General features: G+C 34.9%; 1 protein-coding gene across 5 annotated transcripts in view; it reads right to left on the reverse strand.

Moving 5' to 3' along the window:
* The window catches only part of KIF27 (kinesin family member 27), a 68,516-nt gene that overhangs the window by 13,841 nt on the left and 39,532 nt on the right, over positions 1-15,143 (reverse strand). For all 5 annotated transcript variants that reach the window (XM_023537756.1, XM_023537757.1, XM_011372048.2 and 2 more), the window contains 3 exons: positions 9,009-9,122; positions 6,667-6,843; positions 2,983-3,198 (listed from right to left, as the gene is read on the reverse strand). In XM_023537756.1, the coding sequence (XP_023393524.1) occupies positions 2,983-3,198; positions 6,667-6,843; positions 9,009-9,122 (507 nt within the window). The remainder of the gene's footprint in view (positions 1-2,982; positions 3,199-6,666; positions 6,844-9,008; positions 9,123-15,143) is intronic.

Raw genomic sequence — 15,143 nt, forward strand, 5'->3', positions numbered from 1 at the left:
CTATAGTTTTAGATGTAAGTTAAAGAAACATAGTATGGCATTAAAAAAATATACATAAGGTAGACTGACTACTGAGCCCTGAGACTAGCCAGCTCCAGTGAGACTGCAGTGTATAAATATTTGTGGGTCTCTCTAACCCAGCAATAGGTAGGTCTAGGTTGACAAATGAGTGGCAGTGGGAAGCTGTCCCACAATGAATATTTGCTACAAACCATAGATTATCAACAATTGATGATGCTTCATCATAGAGCTGTGTATTAAGCTTTATTGTGCACCAGGGAGCTTGTCAAAATGTAGATTTCTAATTTAGCAAGTCTAGGTGGGGCCTGAGGCACTGCATTTCTAGGTGATCCTGTTGCTGCTGGTCCCAGAGACCACACTGAGAGTAACAAGGACCTAAAGCAGTGGTCTCCAAACCTTTTAGATCATACACCCCTATCAGTAAAACAAAACCAACAAAAGCTTTTGAGCAAGAACTGCATATATGTATATTTCTCAATAAGTTATATGCAGCTTCTAATCCTAAAACATGAAATTGAAAATTTAAAGATAAAATAAACATAGATATATATAATAACTCTTATATTTTCTTTTATATCTCACTAGGCAACTGCTATGCATTGTTAGAAAAATGTTATTAAAATCTTAGTTTCTGGATTTTACCAAAAAAAGGAGCTGATTTGCTTACATGAAATTGTTGAGCAATCCTGTACTAGTATAGTGATCTAAAATCTATCACTTCCCACAAAGTAATACAATTAGGAAAATAGTTTTATTATGGAAAGAGAAAATAGTTCTAGGCAAATTTAAAGACATCAAAACAGCAAACCATTCCACCTAGATTTTATTGAGGTCTTGTGTCACATCAGCATCCCCTGATGATCTGCTACTGGCAGATTTATTTGGTAATATTAACCTTGGCTTGAAAATAGTGGCGACAGCACAGCCCACTTGAAAGCTACACTAAGAACCAACCATGCAGAAGCGTGCACAGAAGCTCACATGACTAAATGGAACCCCACTAACTATATAGGAGGTTCACCACTCCCTCACACCCATCCGGAGTGGCTACTATATACGTAGCATGCACAGTGCTCTATTTTTACCACAAAACCCTACATGTTTTTAGTTACAGAATTCCACAAGAAATATTAACTATTTCTCGATGATAACAATGGACCCTCTAGCCTTCTGCAAACATAACTTGCTCATTCCCACCTCTATGCCTTATTTAATGGTAGTCTATCTAAAATAGCCTTCTTTCATGTTTATTTTATGGTGACATTAGTTAACGAAATCCAGTAAGTTCCAGCTATACATTTTAACAGTAAGGCATATATATATTTACACTGTGTGTTCACCTCCCATAGTGAGATTTCTGTCACCACGTATTTGACCCCCTTTACCCCATTTATCTCCCCCCTCTCCCTTCCCCCTTACCCTCTAGTAACCACTATAAAATGACCTCCTTTCTTATATCAACCAATACATATCATGTTTTCCATAATTGGGGTCAAGATTCCAATCCACCAAGGATTGGAAGAAGAGTCTTCCCCCAAATGGTCACTGCATTGCTTTGTATAAGTAATGTCATAAGTATAGTTTTATTATTTTACCTGTAACTTGCTTTTTTATGTTCTTCAGGTTTAGAGTTTTCTTATCCTTCAGTTTCCTTTCTCCAGATAGAGTATGAATTTCTCAAGAGCATCATAAGTATAGTTTTATTATTTTACCTGTAACTTGCTTTTTTATGTTCTTCAGGTTTAGAGTTTTCTTATCCTTCAGTTTCTTTTCTCCAGATAGAGTATGAATTTCTCAAGAGCAATATAATGCTTTTTACTTTTGTTTCTTCTATAGGGCCCAATAACAGCCTTGGGCAAGCAAGAATTCCTTAAATACTTAACATGTTTTGCTGTATCTTAGGCTCTCATACCTTCCAATTTACAAGTTTCAGGCTCCAGTTTAAACAGTCTTGGGAGGACAACCTCATTCTGTGATCCCCTGCACAGCTACCTAAATTAAGTTCTACAACAGGGCATGGGGGCTTATGATGCCACATAGCCCCCAATCAACTTAGTCTTCAATTCCCTTCATCAACTCAATGAACAATAATCTGATATCATTAAATTCTTTCTCCTGTTCCCTCTTAACCAGACCCCTTAACTTCCTCTCATACTTGTTCCAATCTGAAACACTACAAGATTCAGCAAGGTACATGATTCCCAGCTACTCACTTTCTCTTAGCAATTTTCTCTTGCTTTGGTAATGACAGGACATCAACAACAAATATTCGCAGAGAAAATTCAGGCTCAAAAATTCATCTTTGTCTGATAGAGTAAGGTACAGGTACCATTGCCAAGTGAGGTAAAATTCTGAAAAAAGACAAAACCTGGAGCAATTTGCTAGCCAATAAATGAAATATCTTTTATATAGCTTAAAACAAAATAAAGAGGAGCTATATGCTCCCTTAAATGAAAACTCTAAAAGCTATTTTTATTGAAATTTGGATTTTATGTATCTACCTAGGTGGGACTTAGTGTGGAATATGCACCTGAACATTGGGCCTTTCTCAACCAAGGTAACACAAAAGAATTAACCCTTAATGCCCTAGGCATCCATTTTATGTAATAAAGTACCTAGTATCATTCAAGAAAGATGCCCAAAGAGAAGGAAGGTGCCCTCTCTGGAAGAAATGAGACAGTCTTTCAAATCATTTTCTGTGTTCTGTGAGTTCAGTGGAGAAACCTGGCTGAAAAAGACCAGACTCAAGTAAAGTGTTAGTCTCCCAGTCCCTGGCATGAGGACATCGCAGTCTCTAGTCAAGCATGGCTTACAGGGCCAGGTAAACATTACATTTGACAAAGTTTCAAGGAAACAAAGTTCATCAGATTTATCATTTTTATGTTTAAGTGACAAAGTCGGAGGAAATCATCCAAGTGATCCATCATACAGCACTTCCAGTTCCAAAGAATACTGACTTACTTCAGGTGATAACACGCTACCATTTTTAAGTTTCTCATCCACACTGTTTCTTCTTCTCTGTAGCTGATCTTTTTCTTTCTGGAGGGCTTGGACTTGTTCTGAAATCTTTATTTTCTCCTCAGCTGTGCTGCTCTGGAGCTGTACATTCTTTTCAGACAACTCTTGGTCCAGCAAGTTCAGGCGAGTTGATATTTTCAAACTATCTGTGTTTAAGGCCTAAAAAGACATAATCAACCAGTCACCCCAGAAACAGTTACTAGAAATCCAGACAGCAGATAGCTAGAAAGAAAAAAAACATAGTGAAAATTACTAAAAGAATATATTTTTAGCTACATTATTTTGTCCCATAAATTTTCTGAGGGGGCGGGAGACTTCATTTCCTAAAATTTTAAGTTGAATATCTTTTTTTAAAAATATGGAAATTCAAACAAAGAATTTACTACCAGGCGTTGTCTGGCCTACTCCGCCCTTTCACCTGAGTTCGGTTCCCCAGAAACAATCATCTTCAGTGTTTTTGCTGTTTCTTCTGGTGTTTATGTCCATGTTTCTAAATAACATTATCAGTTTTAGATATTGCCTACTGACTGTTATGGAAGATAAGGATCTAGCACCCTTATGTTTCTAAATAACATTATCAGTTTTAGATATTGCCTACTGACTGTTATGGAAGATAAGGATCTAGCACCCTTAGCCTTCTCTTTCCTACTTCTCCTTTCTTCATTCTTCCAATATGTATTAAATCAATATTTAGATTACATGACTTTGTGAATATTATTCAGATCTGAACTATCTAGTATAAAATGATCATACTTCCATCTGATACAACTTTTTTTATACCTTATAACTAATACTTCTCTAATAGAACTATGAAATTCTTCTCAACACTATTTTTTCACTTCATCAAACTTAAATCAGGAAATCTTTTCATTCCATTCATTTCTGGAAACATTCTGCTTGGCGCTTCCATATTCTTGCTCCACAATGGATAAATTGTCCTCGGACTCCCCTTCGGTATTATCCTGGAAATTTCCATGTAGGATCACATTTTCAGGATCCAGAGTCTTCTTTTTTCATAGTTTATGCCCTCTTTTTTGTGGTGTACACCCTCTAGTAGTTTCCTGAGACAGGCCAAGTGGGAGATAATTTTTTCACTTGAAAGTATCTTTATTCTACCTTCACGTACACTATGTGGTCTTTTGTGACTGGCTTCTTTCACTTAATATAATGTTTTCAGGGTTTATCCATGTAATAACATGTAATAACACTACTATCCATGTAATAACACTACTTCCTTTCTATTGCTGAATAATATGTTATTATAAACATTCATGTACAAATTTTTGTGTGGACATATGTTTTCACTTCTCTTGGATATACACCTATGAGTGGAATTGCTGGGTCATGTGGTAATTCTATAATTAATCTTTTAAGGAACTACAGTGTAGTTACCTAAAGCAACTGAACCATTTTACGATCCTACCAGCAGGGTATGAAAGTCCCAATTCCTTCATATCTTCACCAACACTTATCTATTTTACTGATTATAGCCATCCTAGTGGGTGTAAAGTGGTAGCTCATTGAAGTTTTTATTTGAATTTCCCTGTTGACTAAGGATGCTGAGCATCTTTTCATGTCTTATTGGTCATCTGTATATCTTCTCTGGAGAAATATCTATTAGATCCTTTACCTACTTTTAATTGGGTTTTCTTTTTACTACTGAGCTGTAAGAGGTCTTTATATATTCTAGATACATGTCTTTAATCAGATATATGATTTGTAAATATTTTCCCCTCTTCTATGGGTTGTCCTTTTACTTTCTTAATAGTGTTCTTTGCATCACAAATGTTTTTAATTCTGATGAAGACCAATTTATCTGTTTCTTTTGTTGCTTGTGCTTTAGGTATAATATCCAAGAAACCATTGCTTAATTCAAGGTCACAAAGATTTATGTTTTCCTCTACAATTTTTATAGTTTTGCTCACTTAGGTCTTTGATTCATTTTGAGTTAAATTTGTATATGGTATGAATATATTTTTTGATATCATATTCCTTGTCTGAAATGCTTATGATCAAGTCTTATAAGTATTTCTTAAACATTGAAAAAAAGATATCTTTTTATGTCTTTTGTTCAGAAAAGAACCTAAGCAGTATAACAGTCTCAATTTCTCTTCTGTTTCATTAAAACAATCTTCAAAGAATCAGTTTTGCTTTGATCTATTGTGGGTTTCATTTATTTACACTATCTCAGTATGTCCTTCTTCCTAAATAAGACATCTGGTTGAAACTAGAAAACAGTTGTTTTCATTTTTTTCTGTATCATGAAGTAAACTTATTTCAGGAAGAAGATTTTCTTCCTCATTGCTTTTCCCCCACTCTTTTCTCTTCTATGATACAGAATATACCATAAAGGTCCCAGGATTTTCTTCTGTTTACTCACTTGATATTTAGTTTGTTAATATTCTTCACTGTTGTTTACATGTTTTGAGGGACAGCTTTTAAAACCTGACCCTGACAGCCAGTGTGAGCAAGCTACCTGGGTACAGCACCAGCATCTAGAGCAGTTAGAGGGGGTGCCCCCACTCCTGTGTCCTGCAGCTTGGTGCTAATAGCTATTTCAACATGTTTGGGGAATGGAAAACAAAGCACAGGTAAGTACAGGTCCCCATCCCTGTCTACCTGTTATACTGAGGTGGAGAGGTTAAGCAGATGCCACTGTCAACTGAGATCCGACTGGTCTAGATTTTGGCTGAAAGGCAGACTTAATAGAGGCAGGTCACTGATCCTCTCTGTTTCATGGCTCAGTGTATAGATTGACCTTGGACTCAAGGCCTGCTGGAGGCAAAGGTTTGGGCAGAAAGTCCTTTCCAAGCCTGCTTCATTTTTAGATAATGCTGCTATTGTTGAAAATATGTGTAGATATATCAAATAATGTATCTCCTGGGCCTTCCAGTCCCTTCACAGTCATTCTTTTTTCAAAACTTGAAATTGAGGCAAATTCCCTCACAAAACCACTTCTTTGGCTCATAAAATCCAAGTCCTCCAGCAAAATTTTTTGTAAAGGTCTCCAAGTCTTTATAATGTGAAAAACAAACAAATCTTCATTACACAAAATCTTTCTTTTATAGGAGCCCTGCAAACCCCTAACTTTAGGTAGTAGTGATAGCTAGATCATTTTCAAGTCTATTTTTCCAAATTATCAATACAGCATCACTATACAGCATCAAATAGTACAATTTATTTTGAAAATATCCACTAAAGTTAATAATAGAGGTTGTCAGGGGAATTGGGGAGTTATTGCTTAATGGTTAGAATTTTAGTTTGGGGTAATAAAAAGTTGTAGAAACAGATAGTGGTGACAGTTGTACAACATTGTGAATATAGTTAATGCCATTGATTTGTACATTTAAAAATGGTCAAAATGGTAAATTTTATGTTTACCACAACTTAAAAAGTACCAAAAAAAGTTAATAATAAATAAATCATACATAGCAGAACACTGAACATTTTACTTCAAAGTTGCAATAGATTTTAGTGATGGTCATTAGATAAGTAGTAATAAGCAAAATACATCTAAAACCAGAAGAGTTCTTTCGATTTTTGATTTCACAATGGTTTACTTCTTAGAGAAAAAAGTTCTCGTTTATATGACTTACAACCAAAATGAAAGTGTATTAAATGGAATACCTGACTAGATCTCAACTTCTTATTCTCCAGGTGGCTCTTCTCCTGTAACAGGGCCTCCTTTTTAGAAACTATAGCCTCCCGTTTCTTTAAGTCTTCTTCCAGCTCCTCTAATTCTTGGCGTTGGTTCAGAACTTTTTCTACTTCTTCATCTAACCATTTCTTTTGCTCATCCAATTTCTACATTAAAATTTCAAAGAAATGTTACTTGCTTTTCTTCTGCCATAAAATTTATATGGTAATAACATAATTTCAGATTGGCTGAAACACCTTAAATGAATATTTTAAACTACTAGTGAGAGTAACAAAATCGTCATCCTGTCTAGAACTGTCAAGAAGTACATGGTTCCAGTTAACATCCTGCTGTGTTGTTTTGTAAGGAATTAAAATTTACTCCCCAACTATGTTCAAACCTGGAATTTTTTAGGCTGACCAAAAAAAGGCTGACAATTTTCTTCACATGTATTAAGAGTTAGTCCTGAGAACAGGCTGAGAACTTTTTCTCTGTCATAGAGGTCATACTTGCATCACAGCACTTAACACTGCTGGTTGTTCTACAGTCTGTCTCCCCAACTTGAGCTCCTTGATTGATTTCAGAACTGTACTTTTCATCTCTCTGTCCCCAGGTGCCTGGTATACTGCCTGGCCTATGACTGGCCTTCAATAAAATGTTAAATTAATGGCTGAAAGGAATGCCTGAGTCAATCAATTAATGAAGTAAATAAATGAATACACACAGTGGAAGACATAGATATTGGAGCATGGAAATCCACTCTGCACTGTAGCTGTCAACATCAAATAATTCTAAAATAAAATAGAATCAGAAAGATTTCCAAAACAGCATTAGTTCTGTCTGGGAAATGAAAGAAATGTCACTGCCAGCCCAACAGGATAGTTAATATTTTAGCTGTGCTTTGAAGAATGGGTAGGAGTCTGCTAATATAAAATACAGGTTTTTTAGAGAAAAAATAAACGGATTTTTCTGCATTTGATATAATAAAGGTTATAATTTATATAATCCACTGTATCTCACTAAGTCTTCTGAAAGTTTCTTGATTTGTCTTCTTTTTATAGCAAAAGTTCCTATCATATAGTTCTAATTTTAAATTCTTATAAAGGAACTTCATATCAAATCAGTGTTCTATTATAAGCTCTCTGGATACTCATATTGATTAATTTAAAATCTTGTCCATGTTTAGAGTCAAACTCTGGAAAACAGGTTTTTGTTTTGCAACATTAAAAAACATGAAATGTTTTTCATTAATACAATACAGTCAGTATAAGCTGCAGAAATCTTTTTATTATTGTATTCATTTTAAATTTAGATACTTAACATTTTGAAAATAGATCTCACTATTTCATGCATTCCTACCTCTCCTACTCCCCCACAGACCCTTTCCACTTAGAAATGCTTTTTAACCAATTTCTAAAATATGCTAGTAAAATAAATAACTTGGGATACAGTAAGTCCTCACTTAATATCATTGGTAGGTTCTGCGACTTTAAGCAAAACTACGTATAAAAAATGATTTTACCATAGGCTAATATAAACGAGTTAAGTTCCTATAGCATCTCATCAACATTATTATGAAATGATGTTTAATGAAATGATATTATTTGAGGATGTGCTATACATTCATGTCTTAAGTTTTACTATTATAATATAAAATTTAGGAAGAGAGAACAAATAAAATTTCAGAATTAAGGTGATGTATTTACATTTGAGTGTAATTAGAATTTTAAGGGCAGTGTTTTACTTTCTGTAAGATTTTTAGAACTGCTATTTTGAATTTACATAAAATTAAATTTTGTTTATTTGAAGTTTTTTATTAGTTTATGGATTTCATTTTTTTAAAAATTTTTATAAGAGTTTATTTGAGCCAAACTGACATCAATTTCCAGGAAGCAAGATCTCAAATGCTCTGGATTTCTTTTTTAAATGTGGAGCTAAAACAATAGCTTTTTAATATATTACATATAGTGCATGTACTATTTCGTTATGTTTGAATGGAGAACTCTGATTTTTAGAAACATTATCTGTTTCCATGGGAATAAACCAGTTCTGACATGGAAATAATACAATCTAGTGAACATGGATTTCATGTTTACATTCCACAGCATTCAAATAAACCCACTTCTGCTAAAATAAGAATACAGCACATTTTTGGATGAGAAAGTAATTTTTTAATAACAGAAAAGTTTCAGAAGACATATTAGAAGTTTTGCATTCAAGTGGCAAAATCTATTGTTCGAAGATTTTAATCAGAGTTCACCACTTTTTACTGTTATTTAGACAATCATCAAATAGAAGAAAAACCAGAAAATACTAAATAGAATTGACAAACCTGGAGTTGGTCTATACTTCCAAACGAACCTTTTCTCCTTTTCATCTTCAATGCATCAAGGTCCTCAGCTTTCAGTTTTAAACCTTCTTCTGGTTCTGTTTTTAACTTTAGTTCCTGTAGAAGACAGAAATCAAAAACACCTATGGCTTTTACTATGTGGGCATCATTAAATATTTATGAAATAATCATTGTATTAATATTTGCTTTCTTAGTTACAAAAAATAAATAGATGAAAGTTGAGGTATTTATTTGAGAAGAAAACATTAGCCCCTCACTGAAGCAGTAAAATCTCACAGCAGAAATCAGGGTTTATTAACAAACCTAAATATTTTTTTCATTCATTCCCAGTGTTACAAATTAGTGTAACAGGGATTAGAGTCTGAAAATTATAAATGTGTTTTTCTCATCTGCCTCTCTGAGCTCATTACTTTCATTCAATTAGTCCACCTAAGGTGTCTATCTGCCATAGGGATATAAGAATTTATGACAGTAGAAATCAGACTCTGAGCTTGAGAACAGCCTTGCAAGACAGACCATGGTCCTGTGAAGAGTATTTTCCAAATTCCTTTAGTTTCCATCCACATCTCAAGAGTCAAATCAAGAGGCCCAATGCTCCTGGTGCTCTCCTGCAGTTTAGAGAAGATGCCGCTGTCACCACTCACGCTTAGCAGGAATCGGGAGGGAGGCCATGAATCAAAGTTGGCTTGTCCACATACTCCCTTACTGGTCCATGATGGATAAGTACAGAAATTGAAAGTGTTTAGAAAATTTTATAGCAATTTGACAGAATAATTTTATATCTGTTGAATCTAATAATTAAAAGATGGACTCTTTTATAGTATATTTTAATCTCATTTTTCTACAAGTTCATGTTTTTAAAAAGTACTGAGTTATAACAAATTAGTAATAAAATAAAAATTGTACCTTCCCCACAGGTAATTTCAGAAGTACTGATATAAAGGAAATAAAAAGAATCTACCATTATCCAGCCCTGGGAACAGCAGAAAGGAGAAAAAAGAGACAGTAAGACGTGTGTCCTAATTTTCCTCTTAAGTACTGGCCGAGAAGCAGGGTAATACCTAAAGGTTATCACTGAGGGAAGAGTGAGAGAAAGTAGGCTGCAGTGGCAGAGGCTCACACCCACACAGACTGCTCAGCCTTGCTGAAAGAGCTGAGAACTCAGGAAAGAGACTAATTGGACCCCTCGACCTCAGGTGATGTGGATCCTGAGTTAAGAGCCAGTGGGGGTCAGTTATCATGGAGAATTGACACCAAAACTTAAGATGAGGATAGGCCACGAGGTTACCAAGCTACATAGAAGACTTAGTAGCCTCAGTGGGGATTTATAATGCCATTATGAGGTGAAGTCAAAGCACTTCCATGCTCTAAACTGAAAGCATGACCAGACTATGAGTTATACCAGCCACAGGTTACATCATTAGGGGCCAGCAGGAAAAGGTAGACAAGAGAGAGCAGATTCCAGCCAGTCACATCCAAGAACCAACTAAAACTCAGGGGGCCACTTCTCTCTCAATTCAATAAAAACTATACACCTGACCACTACATACAATAGTGCAATAAAAGCTATACACCTGACCACTACATACACCGGGAGAGGGGCACAGGGAGCAAAAGGCTAAAAGACTAAATATTCTTATTCAAGAGAGCTGAGAATTATTCAAAGGAAATGTTTAAATTATCATAATAGGTTTAAACAGACTGAACATTTGGTTAGTTTCCACCACATTTCCAGCAATTATCATCACCTGAATTGGGTTGGGCGGGGGGTATCATAAAGAACATAGATCTGCTATGGACTAAATAAATATTTTATGCCCACCTGAGTTGCATTATGAGTGAATCTGGACCTTATTATTTTTACTACCCATCAACTTTTCATGCCTCCCTAGATCTAGAGTTCATAGTTATTATAATTTAGCCTGTCATAGTCACAGCAACTTCAGGTTGCTGAAATAAAGGCACCTTAAACTTGACTCTCTACTATTCCTGTTCTTCCACATATGCTTTAAAAGAATACTGCAGTATGTCTAATTCCCTCTTCTACATGTTGCAGTAGATATTACTGCTTTTCTCTTATATTGTAATCCCTGTTATATTAAAATAACTGTGTGCCAGGCACTGTATTAGGTTTTTTTACATCTATTTAAGTATGCCATTTAATCCTCACAATAATCCTACGAGACAAGGATTATTATAAACTCCATTCTATAGATGAGGAAATTGGTGCTTAGAGAAGTAAAAAACCAAAGATCATACTATGGCCCACTATTTCAGGGGTTCTTATAACTTTTCTTTATAGCTCCTCCATGGACTTCAATTAAGAACTGCTGCTCAAAGGAGAACCTATGCAGAAGTATAGTATTCTCTGGAAATGGCTTATCTAAGTGGCAAATGGACCAAGAGGAGTATCAGAAAGTTAGCTCCAAACAGCGGGCAAGATGACCTTTAGGACTTTAAGCATATTTTGTTTCTGTATGAAGTAGTATAAACTATATTTGGGGTAGACTGTTCCTTTTTCTGGAATACTCATTCTCCTCCTTGAATGGGTCATTTCCCTAAAATCTGAAATATGGCTAAACAAAATTGTTCTACATAAGAATGTAAAAAGTTTAAGTTACAGAGTTGCACTCTGACCAAAACAGATTAGAGTGCTGTCTTGTTGTTTTAAGCCATGACCAATGAGAGATGAGAAGCTGAGACCCAAAGACCCCAAGACTGACAGACCAAAAGATCCTCACATTAGAGGAAAGACTGTAACAAAGAGACTACGTTGTTGGCAGTAGAAATGAGAATTGAACAGATTCAAGATATTTAGAAGATAATTTATAGGACTTAGTGGCTCACTGGCTATGGGTGATGGAGAAGAGGACAGAGTCAAGGATGACTGCCAAATTTCTAGCTTACCCAGCTGAACAGATTGAGATATCATGTAAAGCACATTGGAAAACTACTTTTTCTTCCCTGTGAAAGAAGCAGGGAGGGGATATGTGGGGAGATAAGTAAGGAAGATCATAAATTCTTCTACAGGACAACCTAATGAAGATGTAAATATTTAGATATAAGAATCCAGAGCTCAAAGAGCAAATCTGGAGCTAAGGATTAAATGTGGGAGTTGTCAGAGTTTAACTGCAGCCGTGGAAAAAGATGAGGTCACCCAGGACAGAGTATAGAAGATAAGAGGGTACAGGCTAGAGCCTTGAGGAATTCCCGTCTGTAAAGGACCTATGCTATCGGAAAGAGAAAAAGAAGAGAGAGAGAGAGAGAGAGAAATTTCACAAAGGCAAAGGGGAAAATATTTTAAGATAAGAGGACTAGTGAACTGTGCTAGATGCAACTGAGGTGTTAAGATAAGGACTATAGTGACAGAGAGAGCACTACTGAACTCCTCAGCATTAGTGAACTCTGAAATAGATGGTAGAGCTGGGAGCCAGAAGCCACGATGGAGAGGATAAGAGAATGAATGGAAGCAAAGAAAACAGAAACAAATGCAGTAAACTTTTCCAAGAAGTTTAGTTATAAAGGGGAGAAGAAAGTGATATAAAGCTGAAGGAGGATAATATTAGGATGAGAAAAAATCTAAGATGTTTAAAGATTGATTCTAGGAGAAAAGGAAAAGTTGAAAATATAAGAGAAAAAAAGATTTAATGAGATAAAGTCCATTAGTGCTTAGCATAGTATTGACTGAAAATACTTAATAAATCTTAACTACTGCCATAATAATAATTATTACCATTAAGAATGAGTAACTCAAGGAAATCAAGAAAGCAATTCCATTCACAATAACATCTAAAAGAATAAAATACCTAGGAATTTAACCAAAGAAGTAAAAGACTAATGCACTGAAAATTGTAAAATTATAAAATTAAAGACCTAAATAAATGGAAAGACTCCATGCTCATGGATAGGAAGACTTTATATTGTTGTGATGTCAATACCATTAAGAGATCTATAGATTCAGTGAAATCCATATTAACATTCCAATGGCCTTTTTTGTGGAAATGAAAAAGTTGATCCTTGAATTCACGTGGAATTGCAAGGGACCTCAAATAGCCTCAAAACAATTTCAAAAAGAAGAACAAAGTTGGAGGACTTATTTCCAAATTTCACAACTCACTACAAAGCCATAGCAATCAAACAGTGTGTGTGGTACTAGCATAAGGCTAGACATATAGATAAATGGAATAGAATTGTGAGTTTAGAAATCCATAAATCTATATCCAATTGATTTTTGACAAGGGTACCAAGTCCATTCAAAGAGGACAACTGGATTTCCACATGCAAAAGAATGAAGTTGGACCCCTACCTCACACCATATACAAAAATTAACTATATATGGATCAATGACCTATTAAATATAAGAACTAAAGCCATAAAATTCTTTTTAAAAAACACAGGGATAAATCTTTATGATCTTAGATTTGGCAATGGGTTCTTAGACATGACACCAAAAGCACAAGTTACAAAAGGAAAAAACCAGATAAATTGGACTTCGTAAAAAGTTAAGAACTTTGTTACATCAAAGAATATTATCAAGACACTTTAAAGACAACCTACAGAATGGGATAAAATATTTAGAAGACATGTGTCTCATAGAGTTTAATGTCCAGAATACATAAAGAACTCCTACAACTCAACAACAAACAATCCAATTAAAAAATAGACAAAGAACTAGAATAGACTTTTCTCCAGAGAAAATAAACAAATGGCCAATAAGCACATGAAAAGATGCTCAACATCAATCAGTAGTCATTAGGGAAGTGCAAATCAAAACCACAATGAAATACCACTTCACATGTACTTAGATGACTATAATAAAAAATAAAACAAGTGTTGGCTACTATATGAAGAAACTGAAACCCTTGTACATTGCTGGTGAGAACGTAAATTGGTGCTGCCACTATCAAAAAAGTGTCTCTTTGAAAAACTAAATATAGAACTATGTGATCCAGCAATTCCACTCCTAGGTATTTCAGTTCCAAAGGGATTAGAAGCAGGGACTTGAACAATTACCTGTATGCCAATGTTTATCACAGCATTATTCACAATAGCCAAAGGCAGAAACAACTCAAGTGTCTATCAACAAAGGAATGGATAAACAAAATGTGGTATATGCATACAACGGAATATTACTCAGCCATAAAAAGGAATGAAGTTCTGATATATGCTATAATGTAGATGAACCTTGAAAGCATTAAGCTAAGTGAAATAAGCCAGATGTAGGACAAATATTGTGATTTCACTTTTATGAAATATCTAGAATAAGCAAATTCATAGCCACATAAGTATATTATAGGTTATCAAGGGATTGGGGGAAGGAGGAAATAGGGAGTTATTGCTTAGTGGTTACACAGTGTCTGTTTAAGGTGATGAAAGTTTTGGAAATAGTGGTGATGGCTGCACAACATCGTGAATGTAATGAATGCCATCAAACTGTACAATTAAACATGGTTAAAAGTGACAAATTTCATGTTTTACGTATTTTACCACAACTTATAAAAATAATGTAATATACCAAAATCCATTTAATTGTACACTTTAAATGGATGAAGTACATCTCAATTAAAAAAACAATCAGTAACTTGGTTTAAATGCTTTTTAAGTTCCCTTCTATCACTAAATTCTATGGATTTTGTTTTCAGGTCTGAGAATAGATTATATTCCAAAATCAAATGTCTAGGAAATCTCCAATTATGTTCCAAGCTCTGGGTTTAGCTTAACATTTCAACAGAAAAGACTGGTACATAGTGCTAGATAAGTGTTTGTTACTGTTGTTTTTATGATCGTTATCATCTTGCTCTTTCTTCAAGAGGGCCCTGTGTGGCAAATATGATTAATGCCATTATAGATATGAATAAACGACTCAGAGACGGTAAGTGATTTTCTCAATAAATGATCCACCTAGGAAATGGGAGAGCTTGGATTTGAACCTATGCTAGCTAGCCCTGCTCCAAGCTGACACCATTAGTTCCTCCCCATCCCAATCTATTCTATAGAACTGCTAGGCATACAGGTGTTCTCTCTCGTTTGCTCACTGTGAATGAAATTGAACCATTTTACCTTGTACTTTTTTCCATGACATCATATGGGCAATGTATTTAGAAGCACTTTGAAATG

This window comes from Pteropus vampyrus, unplaced genomic scaffold (assembly GCF_000151845.1).
Source record: "Pteropus vampyrus isolate Shadow unplaced genomic scaffold, Pvam_2.0 Scaffold199, whole genome shotgun sequence".
Classification (NCBI taxonomy): domain Eukaryota; kingdom Metazoa; phylum Chordata; class Mammalia; order Chiroptera; family Pteropodidae; genus Pteropus; species Pteropus vampyrus.